This window comes from Ornithorhynchus anatinus, chromosome 2 (assembly GCF_004115215.2).
Source record: "Ornithorhynchus anatinus isolate Pmale09 chromosome 2, mOrnAna1.pri.v4, whole genome shotgun sequence".
Classification (NCBI taxonomy): domain Eukaryota; kingdom Metazoa; phylum Chordata; class Mammalia; order Monotremata; family Ornithorhynchidae; genus Ornithorhynchus; species Ornithorhynchus anatinus.
The window spans coordinates 170,347,344-170,365,462 of record NC_041729.1 but is presented as its reverse complement, the minus strand read 5'-3'; the positions used below and the strand labels follow the sequence as shown (position 1 = coordinate 170,365,462).

The 18,119-nt window shown below is 49.8% G+C and overlaps 2 gene segments (V, D, J or C); both read left to right on the top strand.

Annotated features, from left to right (window-relative positions):
- Window positions 1–6,959: 6,959 nt before the first annotated feature.
- Window positions 6,960–13,568, top strand: LOC114805699. The segment is given in 3 exon segments: window positions 6,960–7,046; window positions 7,702–8,004; window positions 13,432–13,568. Coding segments are annotated over 3 exon segments (492 nt in total).
- Window positions 13,569–16,738: 3,170 nt separating this feature from the next.
- Window positions 16,739–17,733, top strand: LOC114805698. The segment is given in 2 exon segments: window positions 16,739–16,790; window positions 17,432–17,733. Coding segments are annotated over 2 exon segments (354 nt in total).
- Window positions 17,734–18,119: the final 386 nt, after the last annotated feature.

Here is an 18,119-nt window from a genome sequence, read left to right as displayed (position 1 = left end):
CTCATAGTCTAAACAGGGGAAACGGACAACAAAACAAGTAGTCGGGTGACAGTATCATCAAGATAAATAGAATCACAGATATATTCACAACATTAACAAAATAAATAGAGTAATAATATATACAAATATGAACAAATGCTGTGAAGGGGAAGAGGGAAGAGCAGAGGGAAGAGCAGAGGGAAGGAGTAGGGGGAATGGGAAGGGGAGGAGGAGCAGAGGGAAAAGGAGGGCTCAGTCTGGAAAGGCCTCCTGGAGGAGGTGAGCTCTCAGTAGGGCTTTGAAGAGGGGAAAAGAGTTAGTTTGGCGGATGTGAGGAGGGAGGGCATTCCAGGTAAGTGGTAGGACATGGGCCAGGGGTCGACTGTGGGACAGGAGCGAAAGAGGCACTGTGAGGAGGTGAGTGGCAGAGGAGCAGGGTGTACGGGGTGAGTTGTAGAAGGAGAGAAGGGAGGTGAGATGGGAGGGGGCAAGGTGATAAAGAGCTCTGAAGCCAAGAGTGAGGAGTTTTTGTTTCATGCAAAGATTGATAGGCAACCACTGGAGGTTTTTGAGGAGGGGAGTGACATGCCCAGAGCGTTTCTGTGATCCGGGCAGTGGAATGAAGAATAGACTGGAGCAGAGAGAGACAGGAGGATGGGAGATCAGAGAGGAGGTTGACACAATAATTCAGTCGGAATACTATGAGAGCTTGTACCATTCATTCATTCATTCAGTAGTATTTATTGAGCGCTTACTAAGTGCAGAGCACTGTACTAAGCGCTTGGGATGAACAAGTCGGCAACAGATAGAGATAGTCCCTGCCGTTTGATAGGCTTACAGTCTAATCGGGGGAGACGGACAGACAAGAACAATGGCAATAAATAGAGTCAAGGGGAAGAACATCTCGTAAAAACAATGGCAACTAAATAGAATCAAGGCGATGTACAATTCATTAACAAAATAAATAGGGTAACGAAAATATATACAGTTGAGCGGACGAGTACAGTGCTGTGGGGATGGGAAGGGAGAGGTGGAGGAGCAGAGGGAAAAGGGGAAAAAGAGGGTTTAGCTGCGGAGAGGTAAAGGGGGGATGGCAGAGGGAGTACCAGCAAGTTGGCAGTTTGGATGGAGAGGAAAGGGAGGATCTTGGCGATACTGTGAAGGTGAGACTGGCAGGCTTTGGTGACAGACTCAATGTGCGGGGTAAATGAGAGAGCAGAGTCTCTCACCAAGGTTGTGGTCCTGTGAGACGCGAAGGATGGTAGTGCTGTCCACAGTGACGGGGAAGTCAGGGAGAGGATAGGGTTTGGGAGGGAAGATAAGGAGCTGTCTTGGACCTGTTGACTTTCAGGTGGCAGGCAGACATCCAGTTGGAGATGTCCTGAAGGCAGGAGGAGATGTGGCCTGGAGGAAGGGGGAGAGAACAAGGGAGGAGATGTAGATTTGGATGTCATCTGCATAGAGATATACTTTCCCAAACGCTTAAAACAGTATTCTGGTCACAGTAAGCATTTAATAAATACGATTGAATGAATTACCTCTGTTATACTGTACTTTCCCAAGAGCTTACTGCAGTGCTCTGTACACAGTAAAGCGCTCAATAAATACGATTGATTGAATGATTGATTGAGCCAGTGGACCTCGTGGACAGCCACACCTGTCTCTCAAGGACCCATCATCATCGTTGTTGTGGCAACAAGCCAGCGGAGTGCAAGGAAGTCCCATCCCCTCCCTGAACCACAACCAAAGGAGGAGGTGCAGAGCATCATGTGATGAGGGAGGGGAACAGGAAGGGCAAGAAATCAGGAGAGAGACCAGGATTCAGCAATGCACAGCATATTCGTGTCGATTTTTTGTTGTCCAGGTTGTTGTTATTGTCGTGAAGGTTGTTATATTCTGGTTGAGTTTTCATTTCTCAGATGGGTCCAGTCTTGGCCCATAGTGCAACTACAGCCAAGTCCCTGCCATTTGTGGGTCACTTCAGGTAATTCCCCAGCTGAAAAATGCAGGGAGACTCTAGATCTTAGAAATCTCACCGTATCCGTGACTCCCAGCACTCCCAGCATGCAGCACCCTCAGCGATCATGACCCTCAGGCCTTAAACAGTTATCTCGTTCTGTGACTTTCAGTCTTGCACTCCAGATGATGAAAGAGGCCTCTGTGGTCCAGCTAGGCAGCCCTTCCCCCAAAGAGCAAGCTGTGTTTATTTTTTGTGGAATTTGTTAAACACTGTGTGCCAGTCACTGTACCTAAATTCTGGGCTAAATACAAGTTAATCAGGTTGGATACAGTCCGTTTCCCACATGGGACTCAAGGTCTTAATCCCCATTTTACAGATGAGGTAAGTAAGACACAGAAAAGCTAAGTGATTTGCCTAAGGTCACACAGCAAACAGGTGGCAGAGCCGAGATAAGGACCCCAGGTTGCTGAGAGCCTGGAGTCTCCCTCCCGTCTTTGCATTGCAATAGCTCTTGTGACTGATCCACATGAGTCCTGCAGTCTCTGTTTGCCCAGAATGTGGACAATATCAATCATATCTGGTTTTCCATAAAAGGCTAAATAATAACTTTGTTTAATTAGGCAACTACTCTCAATAAACTCCTGAATGGTGTCACCTCCCAGTAAAGCTCAGAAGCGGCAGGCGGTAGTGGAAAGAGCACAGGCCTTAAGGTCAGGAAACCTGGGTTCTAATACCAGCTTTATCACTAGCCTATTGTGTGATCTTAATCATGTCACTTAACTCCCCTGTGCCTCATTTTCTCCATCTATACATTGGGGATTGAGACTGTGAGACATATGAGACAGGGACTGTATCTAACACAATTTGCTTGTATCCACCCCAGCACTTAATACTGTGCCTGGCACATAGTAAGTGCTTAACAAATACCAATATTATTATTATTATAAATGTCTGTTGCTATGTGTATCAACTGGACTTTGTGCCAAACACTGAATTAACCTCTGGGATTGAATACCTGTTCTTCTTCCTCTCTTAAATTATAAGTCCTGTGTGGGACAAGGATCATATCCAATCTTATCCTGTATCATCCCCAGTGCTTATCACAGTCCTGGTACATGGCAAGCACTTACCAAATAAATACAATTGTACCATTACTAATGAGGAAGCTTCCCCTGTCTCAGTACATTAGATTTTCCGTGCAGTTTTCCTGGTCGGGTTCTTCTAGTATGCATACAAGTGGCCTGGTCCCTCTGCTGACCCCAGCTCTTCTCGGGTGACCCCACTCACCTCTCAGGACCAAGCTCTCTGGATAGTGCATTATAGGGCCAGACCCTCTGACAGCTCAGCCCCAACACTACAGTAAGTGGTTGTGGGCTTCACCCCCAATTTCCAGCCTGCTCCTCCTTTCTCAAAATCCTTTCCTGCATTTGGCAGCATCATGGAAGGGCCATCAGAGAAACAACATGGTGTACTGGATAGAGCATGGGCCTGGGAATCAGAAGGTTTTGGATTCTAATCCCTGCTCCACCACTTGACTGCTAAGTGACGTTGGGCAAGTCACTTCACTTCTCTGTGCCTCAATTACCTCATCTGTAAAATAGTGATTGAGACTGTGAGCCCCATATGGGACAGGGAATATGTCAAACCTAATTTGCTCATATCCATCCCAGCACTTAGTACAGTGTCTGTCACATAGTAAGCATTTTACAAATATAACTATTATCATTATCATTATTATTATTATCAGAGACTGATTGACACCGACATTGTTGGGGAGTTTTAGACTACCCATTCCTGAGACTTCTGATTTTCATTTCATGTCTGCAGGATTGGGAGGGTTTAGCTTGGCCTTCACAGTCCCCTGCTGGGCTGAAATCTTCCAGTTCCAGGACAGGCCTCCATATGCACCATTTCCTTGGATGCTGGGGATTCTCCTAGAAGATGTGGACCTGCCCAGTGTTTGCTGTAGCCAACACTGATATGGCCCTGGGCCTTCCCCTCATTTCAGCTCATCTCCCAGCTTCCCCAGTGCCGGGGGATAGGGGGAGAGGGAGGGTTTGAGGCAGCTACTTCTGCCTGGAGGATCAGAGAACCAGCCATTTGGACTAGTGACCACCTTAGGCAGTGTAGACTAGGCAGAGAGCACCAATTTGGGTGGAGCAGTCGAGTATCCGAGAGACCTCTGGGGTCCAATAATAATAATAATAATGCTGGTATTTGTTAAGCACTTACTAAGTGCAAAGCACTGTTCTAAGTGCTGGGGGATACAAGGTGATCAAGTTGTCCCACGCGGGGCTCACAATCTTCATCCCCATTTTACAGATGAGGGAACTGAGGCACAGAGAAGTTAAGTGACTTGCCCAAAGTCACACAGCTGACAAGTGGCAGAGCCAGGATTTGAAACCATGACCTCTGACTCCCAAGCCCGGGCTCTTTCCATTGAACCACGCTGCTTACCCAGCTCTTCATCCAGAGGTCAGGGTTTGTTTATTTTTTGTGGAATTTGTTGAGCACTTACTATGTGCCAGTCACTCTACTAAGTGATTGGGTAGATACAAGCAAATCAGGTCAGAGCAGGAAAGGACAGTGATGTCCTAGACAGGCCCTGCCCAGAGGGGCTGGAGCAGCTCAGAGCCCCAAACCCACCCCTCACTCTAGGGAAAACAGACTCATCTCTCTCGTTCACCCCACACATCTTATCCGTTACCAAGACCTGCCGGTTTCACCTTTACAATATCACCAAGATCTGTCCTTTCCTCTCCACCCGAACGGATACCTTACTGCTACGGGCTCTCGTTATATCCCAGCTAGACTACTGTGTCAGCCTTCTCTCTGACCTCCCTTCCTCCTCTCTCGCCCCGCTCCAGTCTATTCTTCACTCTGCTGCCCGGCTCATCTTCCTGCAGAAACGATCTGGGCATGTCACTCCCCTTCTTAAACAACTCCAGTGATTGCCTATCAACCTCCGCTCCAAACAAAAACTCCTCACTCTAGGCTTCAAAGCTCTCCATCACCTTGCCCCTTCCTACCTCTCCTCCCTTCTCTCTTTCTACTGCCCACCCCACACGCTCCGCTCCTCCGCCGCCCACCTCCTCGCCGTCCCTCGGTCTCGCCTATCCCGCCGTCGACCCCCGGGCCATGTCCTCCCGCGGTCCCGGAACACCCTCCCTCCTCACCTCCGCCAAACTGATTCTCTTTCCCTCTTCAAAACCCTACTTAAAACTCACCTCCTCCAAGAGGCCTTCCCAGACTGAGCTCCTCTTCTCTCTCTACTCCCTCTACCACCCCCCCTTCACCTCTCTGCAGCTAAACCCTCTTTTCCCCCTTTCCCTCTGCTCCTCCACCTCTCCCTTCCCATCCCCTCAGCACTGTACTCGTCCGCTCAACTGTATATATTTCCATTACCCTATTTATTTTGTTAATGAATTGTACATTGCCTCGATTCTATTTAGTTGCCATTGTTTTTACGAGATGTTCTTCCCCTTGACTCTATTTATTGCCATTGTTCTTGTCTGCCGTCTCCCCCGATTAGACCGTAAGCCCGTTAAACGGCAGGGACTATCTCTATCTGTTGCTGACTTGTTCATTCCAAGTGCTTAGTACAGTGCTCTGCACATAGTAAGCGCTCAATAAATACTATTGAATGAATGAATGAATGAATGACTCGAGCTGGAAGACTTCCAGTGCAACCCCGACCACTCCACGGGCCCCAGGCCAGTGCGGTAGGTGGCCATTTGTCTCCTTGGAGCAGGTGAGTCCTGGGCACAGATGGGAAATCCCCCAACTGGGCTGGCTGGGCCCCAGCTCCAGCCCTTTCCCTGGCAGTGTCTGGTCTCCGGCCTCTGCCTTCTGACTTCTCTCTCCTTCCCCCGCAGGCCCAGCAGATGCGGGAGTCACCCAGACTCCCAGACACCTGGTCACTGGTCGAGGACAGAATGTGACCCTGGGCTGTGAGCATGACCAGAGCCACAGTTACATGTAATGGTACCAGCAGGACCCGGGCCAGGGACCAAACCTCATGTTTTACTTGCTGAATCGGGCAGTTGCGGAAAACATGACGGTCCCGCACTGCTTTCAACCAAGGTGTCCGAGCACTGATGATTGTACTGTGAACATGAGCTCCACAGAGCTGGGTTACTCCTCGGTGTTCCTATGTGCCAACAGTAAAGACACACAGCTGCAGCCTCCCCACTTCCCTGCTCACACACTCTCCCTGCCTCGCCATTAGCCCACGAAGGGAGAGATGCCCCCGCCCCAACAGCCCCTGGAAGGTGGGGCCAGAAGGCAGATGCAGACAGGTAGTGGGAGAGGAGGCAGGCCACTGCACTACCCAGTTCAGATGCACACTCGTTCTAAAGAACAGGCATGTGATATCTCTGTCTCAAACACACACACACACACACACACACACACACACACATCTTTGTCTACTTCTCAGGGTTTCTGCCTGCCTCAAGTCTCCGAATCCTGGCGTCCTGAACACATATTCATGAACTTGCCTGGAGTTTGGATCTCAGATCTGTGACAGTGACAACAGTCATCATCTACTAAGTGCCTATTCTGTGCAGAGTGCTGTGCTAGGCATCTACTATGTGAAGAGTGCTGTACTGGGCCAGGTACCTACTACGTGAAAAGTGATGTCTTGGGCTCTTACTGCATGCAGAAAGTTGTCTGTGTAACTTTGTAGAGGAATGTCCTGGGCTTCTACAATGTGTGGATCACTGTTTTGGGCTCCTACTATATTCAGAGTTCAGTAATGGGTGCTTACTATGAGGAAGCTCTCTCCTAGGTGCCTACTCTGTGCAAAGTACTGTCCTGGGTGGTTGGAGAGTACAACTGAGTTAGAGATATGAACTCTGCAGGCACAGATTTGGGGATCAGAAAGAGGGGACGGAGCAAGGGAGGGAGAAGGTGGGGGAGGTGGGACGAGAAGCGGAAGAGGAGGAGTCTGGGCAGATAGCTTGGGGAGGGGGTACCTGTTCTCCCTCAGATGCTGCTCGGAGCCAGCCCAGGCCTGGAGAGGGGACAACAAGCGGAAGAAATAAGAGCGGGAGGATGCCGCAATTCCTGCAACTGTGGCTGCTGCTGCCACTGCTGCTGGGGCCCAGTAGGAGTCACAGGCAGAGGGAGTAGGTGGGGGGAGGGGGCACAGGGGCAGCTCAGAGGGCTCAGGAGTCGGGGTGCAGGGGTCCACGTCCCTCTGCTGACTGTGCTCAAGGAGACCTGGCAGGGGAAGGGGCCAGAGGGAGAGGGCTGGAGGAGGCTGAAGGCTCTGGTGGGGTGGGGGCTGGGCCCAGATGCACCTGGCAGAGGCTGAGGTCCAGTGGAGGTGGTGGCTGATATGGCCCGAGGCTCCTGGGACTGGACCACCAGATCTAAGACAGTTCTCCCTCCTATTTCAGTCAGAGCCTCTATCACCTCTCCCTCTTCCCATATCCCCTCATCTGTCTTCTCATCTTCTCTCCTCTTTCTTCTCTCCCTGTCTCTTTGTCACCCTCCCTGCCTCTCCTCATTTTCTCTCCTCTTCCCTTTCACCTTGTCTCTCTTTCACCTTCCTGTCCTCCCCTGTATTTTCCAATGTATTTTCTAATAAACCATAAACTATGCTGGCTCTCTCCAACTGTATCTCCTTCCTTGCCTATCTGTGAATCCTGACTTTCTCTACGCACCTCGCTCCCTAACTCTGTGTCTCCCTCCCTGACTCTGTGGCCCCCTCTCTCTCTCTTTCTCTCTCTCTCTTACCACTTCCCTCTGCCCTGAAGGCTCTGGGCTGGGGATTCTGATCTCACAGTGGCCAAGCAGAGCTATCTGGAGAAGAGGAACCACAGTGAAGATCCAGTGTTACCAGAATAACAGTGACCCCAATTTCCTGTACTGGTACCGGCAGCTGGCGGGTCAGAGTCTGGTGCTCATGGCCTCGGCCAACCTGGGCTCTTCAGCCTCCTATGAGAATGGGTTCGAGGAGAGCAAGTTCCCCATCCAACGTCCAGAACTGAGGTTTTCATCCCTGGAGGTGAAGGAGCTGGAGCCAGAGGACAGCGGCCTCTATTTCTGTGCTACTAGTGGTACACGGTGCCAGATGACAAACAGAGAGCTGAGCAAGAACTTCGTTGGCCCCACCCAACCTGGGGTCAGTGAGACACCAGCAGGGAGAAGCAAACTGCAGTCATGAAACTTGAGAGTGTGAGATGTTGTGTGCATGTATGAGATTGCTTGCATATGTGTGCCAGTTTGTAGGTTTTGAGGGGGTTTGTGAGACTGTGTGTGATCCATGCCTGTGGGTGTAAATGCATGTGGAGGGGTTCTGTTTGGTTATGTATATCAGTGTGTATTGGGAGTGGTTGGGTGTCGGGGTTGGAGGTGTGTATGTGTGTAATTATGTGCATGTGTGTGTGCTGGGTGGTCGGAATGGAGATAATAATAACAATAATGATGGCATTTGTTAAGCGCTTACTATGTGCAAAGCACTGTTCTAAGCGCTGGGGGATACAAGGTGATCAGGTTGTCCCGCGTGGGCTCACAGTCTTAATCCCCATTTTATAGATGGGGTAACTGAAGCACAGAGAAGTTAAGTGACTTGCCCAAAGTCACATAGCTGACCAGCGGCTGATCCAGGATTTGAACCCATGACCTCTGACTCCCAAGCCCTTGCTCTTTCCACTAAGCCACGCTGCTTCTCTATGGTGAGGCTGGGAGAGGCAGAGTGGCTCCCGAGGTCTGTCTGGGAGGATTCTGGGGAGAAAGGGAGAAGAGGAGGGAGATGGCATAAAGTCAGTGGGAGCAGGGGCAGTCTCAGAATACACCTAGTCCTCTCTGCCCACCTAGTTCAGGGGTGGGCCTGGAATCTGAATCTGGGGGTTCCTCATCCAGCCCTGCCCATCCCATGCTCTCAGGAGGACCAGTACCCTCACTGGGCTTCAGCTTCGCTCTGAGCCAAGGTGACAATCCGGCCTGCAAGCAGCCACACTCACCCGTGAGCCAATATCCTCATCGGGGAATGGGGGAGGGCCAGGAGGCAGGACTGGCAGGTTTGGGATCCAAGGGGCCTTTCCCTGAAGCAGCTGGGGAGAAGGACGTGTGGAGGGAGTGGGTTGGGAAGAAAAGAACAGCATTCCTTATGTCCTGGAAAAGATTTGGCTAGGCTGGAGAGGAGCCATCTGGCGGGCCCTAGGGCTGGGACAGCTGAAGAAAGGCAGAGGCCTAAGGTCGTCTCCTAGCAGTCACTGAGGGGGAGGTGGGGGGGAGTGTGGCACCTCTGGAAACAGCTGGGTGGGGGTGAGGAGACAGTAAGGACAGGAGGGCCAGGACACCCATGCTCCTCTCTCCACACAGTCTTCCTGAGGATCCCAAAGCCCATTACACTCCATGAGTGATTCTTTACTGCCTCCCCTATGCTGGAGGTACCGCTGATTTAGCACAAGTGGAGGGGGTGGATTTTGAGAGAAGACAGGAGTTGTCCTCTAAAGATACTTCTGGGAAAGGTGTCAGAGTTCAAGAAGGGGCAGGAGTGGGGAGGAACTGGAGAGTGGCAGAGGAGATTTTAGGGAGATCATTCCTGATAGTGTCAATTTTCTCAGTGAAATAGGTGGCCAGGTCATTAGGGGCAAGTCAAGCATAAGACCCACATAAAGCACCTCCATTTTCTCCAAGAAAATGTGTACTCCACTGCCTTCCAAAAGTGTGGGATTTATGATGTGTGTGTGTGTGTGTGTGTGTGTGTGTGTGTGTGTGCGTGCTGCAAGGAAAATAGAGGGACTGGGAAAAGTAATATGATCACTGTGTGATGTCTCTGCTTTGGCCTGGGTTGTGCAGCCTGGTTTGTGGGGCGAGTGAAAGATAAATGTCTATCATTCTCTGTAGTCACTGGACTTTGTGCCAAACACTGAATTAACCGCTCAAGTAGTCACAATATATGCTGGTATCCTACACATGGTTTGCAGTCTAGGGATGAAAACAACAGATATTGAACTCCCATTTTGCAGATGAGGAAACTGAGGCCAGAGAGTTAAGTGACTTGGCAAAGTCATACAGCCAGCACGTGGCAGAGCCAGGATAAGAAGCCAGGTCTCCTTGCCTTCAGTACTCGAGCTCTTTCCACTAAGCCATGCTGCTCCCCAAGATGACCCTAACGCTTCCAAAATGAAAGTCAACCAGAGACAAAACAGAATGGAGGGGCACAGTTGAAAGTGGTAACCAGTGAGTGACAAGAAAACTCTCCCCACCTCTCAGGATGGCTACACAAGGGAGTTCCCTAGCCACCGAAGTTCTGACAGCTGCACCGACACCATCCCATCGTACCAGAATTGTGTAAACCCTCATTCATTCATTCATTCATTCATTCATCCATCCATCCATCCATTCATTCAATAGTATTTATTGAGCACTTACTATGTGCAGAGCACTGTACTAAGCACTTGGAATGTTCAATTTGGCAACAGATAGAGAGAATCCCTGCCTAATGACGGGCTCACAGTCTCAATGGGGAAGACAGAGAGCAAAGCAAAACTGAACAAAACAAAAACAAGACAACATCATCAAGATAAATAGAATCAAGGAGATACACCTTATTAACAAAATAAATAGGGTAATAAATAATATATACAAATGAGCGCAGTGCTGAGGGGAGGGGAAGGGGGAAGAGCAGAAGGTGGGGGGAGAGAAGGGGGAGCAGAGGGAAAGGGGAGGCCAGTGAACACCCCCAAATTATTCAAGCACATTCTCAGAACACCCCAGACTGCTCAACGTGATGTCATTGATGAGGAAATCTGGGGTGGACTGTAGGACTTTGGAAGGAGTAAAAAGGGGGGCTTAGGGAAGTGTAGGGGCTTCTTGATCCTGCTCCCAGTGTCAGAAAGGACCACTAGCTGGGCTCCCGGTGTGGCATGACTGGGCCCCAGGACACCTGTCTCCTGTGAACGATCCTGCTTCCTGCCCCTTGGCATGTGACTCCTTCTCTAGGTATCTAGTATGGGGTGCTGGGGCTGGGGGTTGGAGTTTCTGGGTGTTCTCTTATAGAGACCCCTGTACACGATCTATAGAGATGACTGTCAGCAACACTGGGACCACCTCGAGGGCAGGGCTGAGGGAGAGACCAGTGACCACCCAAACCCAAAACATACATACAACCTCTGGGCATTCCCAGTAGGAATTTTACTCATTCATGTTTCCAAGAACCTAAATTCAGGATCCACATCCAACACCTTTGCTTTCTCCTCATGGAAATTTCTGTATTCTAGATGTAATAGGAAGGAGCTCATTAATCCCAGCTCTGCCACTTGTCAGCTGTGTGACTGTGGGCAAGTCATGTAACTTCTCTGTGCCTCAGTTACCTCATCTGTAAAATGGGAATTAACTGTGAGCCTCACGTGGGACAACCTGATTACCCTGTATCTACCCCAGAGCTTAGAACAGTGCTCTGCACATAGTAAGCGCTTAATACCAACACTATTATAACATTATTATTGTTCAGAGTGTGCTGTATTCAGAGAGGCCATGTGGCAACCTAAAGTGACCATCTGGACCACGTGAATGACCTCTGCTCAGCTCACCAAAGTGGATGCCCCACAAGGCTCAGGTCCGGGTCCCCTGCTCATTTTGGTCCATACTGACTCTGGGGGGGAAATCACATGATGTCACCCTTCACCTCTGAGCTGGCCTTTGTTGACCTCAACAGCCTGGCCTCGACCTCCTTTATAATCTCACTTGTCTTCTCGCTTCCAGAACATCTCCATGTAGACAACCCTGAAGGACTTTTAAGTCAATATAGAAAACATGGAATTCCTTATCTTTGCTCCAACAGATGCTCTTCCTCTTAACTTTACCATCAGAGCCAATTATGCCACCATCCTCCTCCTCTTCCTCAGGCAACTACTCAAAGTAGTCTTAAATTGATTCCTCTCTGTCTTCCTGGCTGCTTCCCGGGGGAAACATTGTTGCCTAGTGGAAAGTGTTTGGGTCTGAGAATCAAAGGACCTAGATTCTACTCCTAGCTCTGCCACTTGTCTGCTGTGTGACTTGAGGCAAGTCACCTACTTTCTCTGTGTTTTTGTTCCTTCATCTGCATAATGGATATTTAATACCTTGTCTCCTTTCTACTTAATCTGTGAGTTTCATGTGGAACCTGATTATTTTGGGTCTGCCCCAGCACTTATTATAGTGCTTGGGACAGAGTAAGCACTTACTCTTACTCTTACAAATACCACAATTTATTAATAATAATAATGGTATTTGTTAAGCGCTTACTATGTGCAAAGCACTGTTCTAAGCACTGGAGGGGATATAGGTGATCAGGTTGTCCCACATTCATTCAATAGTATTTACTGAGTGCTTAGTATGTGCAGAGCACTGTACTCAGCGCTTGGAATGTACAGTTCGGCAACATTGGGGCTCACAGTCTTAATCCCCATTTTACAGATGAGGTAACTGGCACAGAGAAGTTGAGTCACACAGCTGACAATCGGCAGAGCTAGGATTAGAACCTATGACCTAATGATAACAATTTATTATTATCATCATCATTATTATTATTATCCCACCTCCAACACTGAGTCAGTTCCCATATCCTACCATTTTCCCTCCCCAGTGTTTCCCAGATCAGCTCCTGAAACCTTTTACCATATCAGCCACCCCTCTGGTTCCAGCCCAACTCCCCTTCACCCTAAAATACTGCATCAGCCTGATTACCAGTCTCCCTGCCTCCAGCCCCTCTCCTCTCCAGTCTAGACTACTCACAGCCTATCAGATATGTTCCACATCAGTCTCACCCATTTCCCACATGACAACGGTGATAAAAATGATGATGAAGAGAATCTGACTGATATTGCTTTCCCATCCCTTACCTTAGATCCTGAAAAATCATCATCAGTCCCACACTTGCCAACTTCCTACCCTCTCCCTTTGTGGGAATTTCCTCCTCTCTCCCCATTGCTGCTGTCAATGGGATGATTCTCCTTCTACAGAGACCCATCATCTACTCCAGCTCCTCCCCTAATTCCTGCACTAAGCCAATCCCTCCTTTTCTCTTAGTCCCTATTTCTCCTCTCTCACCAGCAGCCTCCACACTCCTTTTCTCTCAGTGCTCCACTAGAAACCATTATCATCCCATCTCCCACCTCATCATCCCCTGGATCTTTACCTTCTCCCCCCGACATTACCCTGCTCCTAAGCTTAACCCCTTCTCCCTTTCATTTCAGATTTCTCCAGTTCTCCACCGGGAGGTGGCACTGAGACACTGTAACAGCTTTTCTCCCCGAATCTTTTAGACACTTAACTCTTCCTCCTATGGTGTCTACATTTTTTACTAATTTTTCTGACCGCACCTTGGGCCCTGAGCCAGTGTGGTTGGTAGCCGTTTGTCTCCTGGGAGCAGTTGAGTTCTGGGCAAAGACAGGAAATCCCCCGGCTGGGCTGACGGGGCCCCAGCTCCAGCCCTTTCCCTGACAGCGTCTAGTCCCCAGCCTCTGCCTCCTGACTTCTGTCTCCTTTTCCCGCAGGCCCTGTGGACCTTAGAGTCACCCAGATCTCCAGATACCTGGTCACTGTTCAAGGAAAGAATGTGAAGCTGACCTGTGAGCACGATCAGAGCCACAACCACTTGAACTGGTACCAGCAGAACCCGAGGCAGGGATAAAACCTCATGTTTTACTTTGGATATCGGAAGCTTTCAGAAAACGTAACGGTCCCACACCACTTCTGAGCGTCAGCGGCTGCATCCTGAACATCAGCACAGAAAAGCAGGGCGTGTCTTCGGTGTTCCTGTGTGCCAGCAGTGCAGACTCAACACTGCAGCCTCCCCTCCTCTCTCGGCACCAACACTCCCTCCGCAACACCAACCCATGGAGGGAGAGATGCCCCTTCCCCAAGGGCCCTTAGGAAATGTGCCGAGGGCAGGGGCTGCAGACAGGTGGTGGGAGAGGAAGCAGGTCGTCATCCAGTGCGATACACACTCCTTCCAAAAAACGGATGTGTAATATCATACACACATATACACACACACCCTTGTCTACCTCTCAATATCTCTGCCTCCTTCGAACAGCCCCTTCCTGAAGTCCCGCACATTGACACATTAGGGGAAGCAGCGTGGCTCAGTGGAAAGAGCATGGGCTTCGGGGTCAGAGGTCATGGGTTCAACTCCCGGCTCTGCCACTTGTCAGCTGTGTGACTGTGGGCAAGTCACTTAACTTCTCTGTGCCTCAGTTACCTCATCTGTAAATTGGGGATTAACTGTGAGCCTCATGTGGGACAACCTGATTACCCTGTATCTACCCCAGTGCTTAGAACAGTGCTCTGCACATAGTAAGCACTTAACAAATACCAACATTATTATTATTATCTTTCTATCAGGATCCCAGGAATGCCCCCTGGCCTCAGACTCCTCATCTATAGAAAGAATACCCATTCTCACCCTCCTTTAATTAATCGATCATTCTACCCATGGTATTTATTGAGCATGAGCTGTATACAGGGCACTGTACTGAACATTTGGGAAAGTGTAGTACAACAGGGTTCGTAGACACATTCCCTGCCCACAAGATGCTTCAATCAATCAATCATATTTATTGAGCACTTACTGTGTGCAGAGCGTTGTGCTGAGCGTTTGGGATTGCACAATATAGCGACCCTGCAGTTGGTGGATGAAATCCCTGCCCACAATGGGCTTGCAGTCTAAAGGCAGAGCTTACAATCTACAGGACTTTAGATTGTCACCCCAAGGACAACAGGGAGGATGTCTAATCTGATCATGTTGTAACTACCCCAGTGCTTAGCATAGTCAGTACCTTACAAATACAATTATTGTTATCAACCAATCCATCCCCAACTAAGCTTTCTCTTCCCCTTCTCCCTCTCTTTTGTCACCCTTGTACTTGGCTCTGTCCCCTTTAAGCCCTTGATGTTCACCCCTTCCTCAGCCCTGCAACACTTAAATCCCTATCTGTAACTTATTTTTAGGTTAGTCTCCCTCTCTGGACTGTGAACACTTTGCAGGCAGGAAATTTATCTACCAACTCTGTATTGTTCTCTCCAGAGCACTTAGTGCAGTGATCTGCACACAGTAAGTGCTCAATGAATACCACCGATTGATTAATTGAATGATTTTATATAATGGAAGCAAAAATGCTGTTCCCCACCCTCAAGGATTTAAGAAACTGCTTGGCCTAAGAAGTCAGAAGACCTGAGTTCTAATCTCTGCTCCACCACTTGTCTGGTGTGTGTCCTTGGGCCAGTCATTTAAATTCACTGGACCTCAGTTATCTCATTTGCAAAATGGAGATTAAGACTGTGAGCCCTATTTGGGAAATGGACTGTATCCAACCCAATTATCTTGTATCTCTCGTAAGTCCTGCCCGGAGGTTGTTCCCCCGACAATTCATTGATTCAATAGTATTTATTGAGCACTTACTGAGTGCAAAGAACTGTACTAAGCCCTTGAAAAGTACAATTCAGGTGCTCGACCTATGAGACCTTAACCAGGGATTTGACTCCCTTTTTAATTCGGGAGCTCAAATGACATGTTCAAGAAAGTAAAACCAAACACCACTATTATAGCAGAAAGCTTTATTTTACTAGAACAGGTATTAGGCACATATGAACGCACGCACACACACACACACACACACACACACAAAAAGCACAATATCTATAGTTACCAATCCAACTGGTTTGCCCCAAGTCTTGGTGAAAATGATAGTTTCAAGGAGTCGAACTGCCCACAGCTCGTCGTCATCCTGGTTCACCCCAAGTCTTGGTGAAGGCGATCCCATGTTGGAGGAGTTTCAAAGAGTCAGATTGCCTGCAGCTCGTCGTCATCCTGGTTCATGTCTTAGGTGCTGGGCAGTGGCAGCCACACATATCTTAGTGCATGACTTAAGTGGTTCCACACTGGGCAAAGAGGGCCAGTTCTTTCCCGCTTTTATCCATTTTTTGGGGGGATTGCAGCAGGGTGGTCTGCTCAGGATTGCCTGCTGTCTTCCACTCCTTAGCTCATTACCTGGTAAACCAGAGAGGAAGGCCACCCTCGCCCCGGGTTTATTCTCCCGCGGACACAGCCCCATCCAGCAGTCCTTTTCCTGCCCAGCAGAACTATTTAGCCCCTCCTTAAGCCCTCTGTAAAACAATTCAGTTCCTCTCCCCAAAACTCCTCAGGGAGATAATACAATTTCTCCTCTAAATCGTCCTTTGGCCTTCTTGCTCCCGAGGTCAAATAATACAAGATGGAGTCACTCTCACCACAGTATCTATTGCAGCACTTAGTAAAATGCAAAGCACTTAGTAAGTGTTTAACAAATACCACAAAACAAACAAATAAAACTCAACAAACACATCTGTGACAGTGACAACCATCATCATCATCTACTGAGTGCCTACTGTGTGTAGATTGCTGTGCTGTGCACCTACTATGTGAAGATGCCTGTCCCAGGCTCCTACTATATGCAGAGTGCTGTCCCTTTCTACTTGCAAAGCTGTGTCCTGGGCTTCTACTGTGTACAGAGCTCTGTGCTGGGTGTCCTCTATGTGCAAGCACTGTCCTAGGCACCTACCTGAATGTAAAACACTGCCCTGGGTGCTTGGGAAAGTATACCTGAGTAAGAAATGTGAACTCTTCAGAGCCAGATTCGGCGATCAAGGAGAGGGGAGGGAGTTCGGGAGGGAGGAGGCAGGGGAGGTGGGACTAGAAATGGAAGGGGAGGAGTCTGGGGCAGACACCGTGAGGAGGGGGTACCTGCTTATCCCCAGACACTGCTTGGAGCCGGCCGAGGCCCATGAAAGGGGACAACAAGCAGAGGAAACGGGAGCGGGAGGATGCAGCGATTCCTGCAGCTACGACTGCTGCTGCCACTGCTGCTGGGGCCCAGTAGGAGTCTTGGGCCAGGGGAGAGGGCGGAGAGGGAGCCGCACGGGCAGCTCAGAGGGATCAGGGGGCAGGGGACAGAGGTCCGTACCCATCGGCTGGCCGCACTCAAGGGGACCCGGCAGGGGAAGGGACCAGAGTGAGAGGGCTAGAGGAGGCTGGGGGCACTGAGGGGGTTGGAGGCCGGGTCCAGCTGCACCTGGCAGAGGCTGAGGTCCGGTGGAGGTGGAGGATGACGGGCCCCGGGCCCCTTGGGACCGGGTCGCCGGGTCTATGAACACCCTCCCTCTTGCTTCAGCCAGGGCCTCTGTCACCTCTCCCCCACCCCACTTCCCATGTCCTCCCCTCACTTCCCCTCTCATTTTCTCTCTTCTTTCCTCTCTCTCTGTCTCTGTCACCCTCTCTACCTCCCCTGTATTTTCCAATGTATTTTCTAATAAACCATAAATCATTCTGGCTCTCTCCAACTCTTTCCCTCCCTACCTCTTTGTGAATCCTGACTTTCTTTGTCTGCACACCTCTCTCCCTATCTCTGTGTCTCCCTACCTCTGCCTTTCTTTCTCCCTCTCTTTCTCCCTTTTTCTCTTTCTCTCCTCACTGCTCTCTGCCCTGGAGACTCTGGGCTTGGGGCTCTGATCTCTCAGTGCCCGAGCAGAGGTATCTGGAAGAGCGGATCTTCTCCACAGTGAAGATCCAGTGTTACCAGAACGACAGTGACCCCAGTTACCTGTACTGGTACCAGCAGCTGGCGGGGCAGGGTCTGGGGCTCATGGCCTCAGCCAACTTGGACTCGAAAGCTTCCTACCAGAAGGGGTGCGAAGAGACCAAGTTACCCATCCAACGTCCAGAACTGAGGTCTTCCTCTCTGGAGGTGACAAAACTGGAGCCGAGGGACAGCGGCCTCTACTTCTGCACTACCAGTGACACAGTGCCAGATGAGGGCTAGAGAGTTGAGTAAGAACCTCACCGGCCCCTCCCAACCCTGCATGGCAGGATCCTGAGCAAGGGACAGACAAACAAACCACAACCCCAGGTTGTGTATGTGTATGTGTATATTAGATTGAGTGTGTGTGTGTGTGCGCACGCCACGCCACTTCTGTGGAAAAGGAGAGAAGACCAAGGGTGAAGCCCCAGGAGAATTTGATGTCAACTGGGCAGAAATGCAGAGTTTCTTCCTCAAACACTCCTCTGTGAAGACGACAGCCTCACCGCTGAATTTCTGCGCAAGCAGCAGGCACAGTGTGGCAGGGTCCCCTCTGCCCTGTGCACAGACATGCCCCTGCATATGGCAGGAAATGGGATGGCAGAGAGAGGACTCCTGGGCAAAGAGCC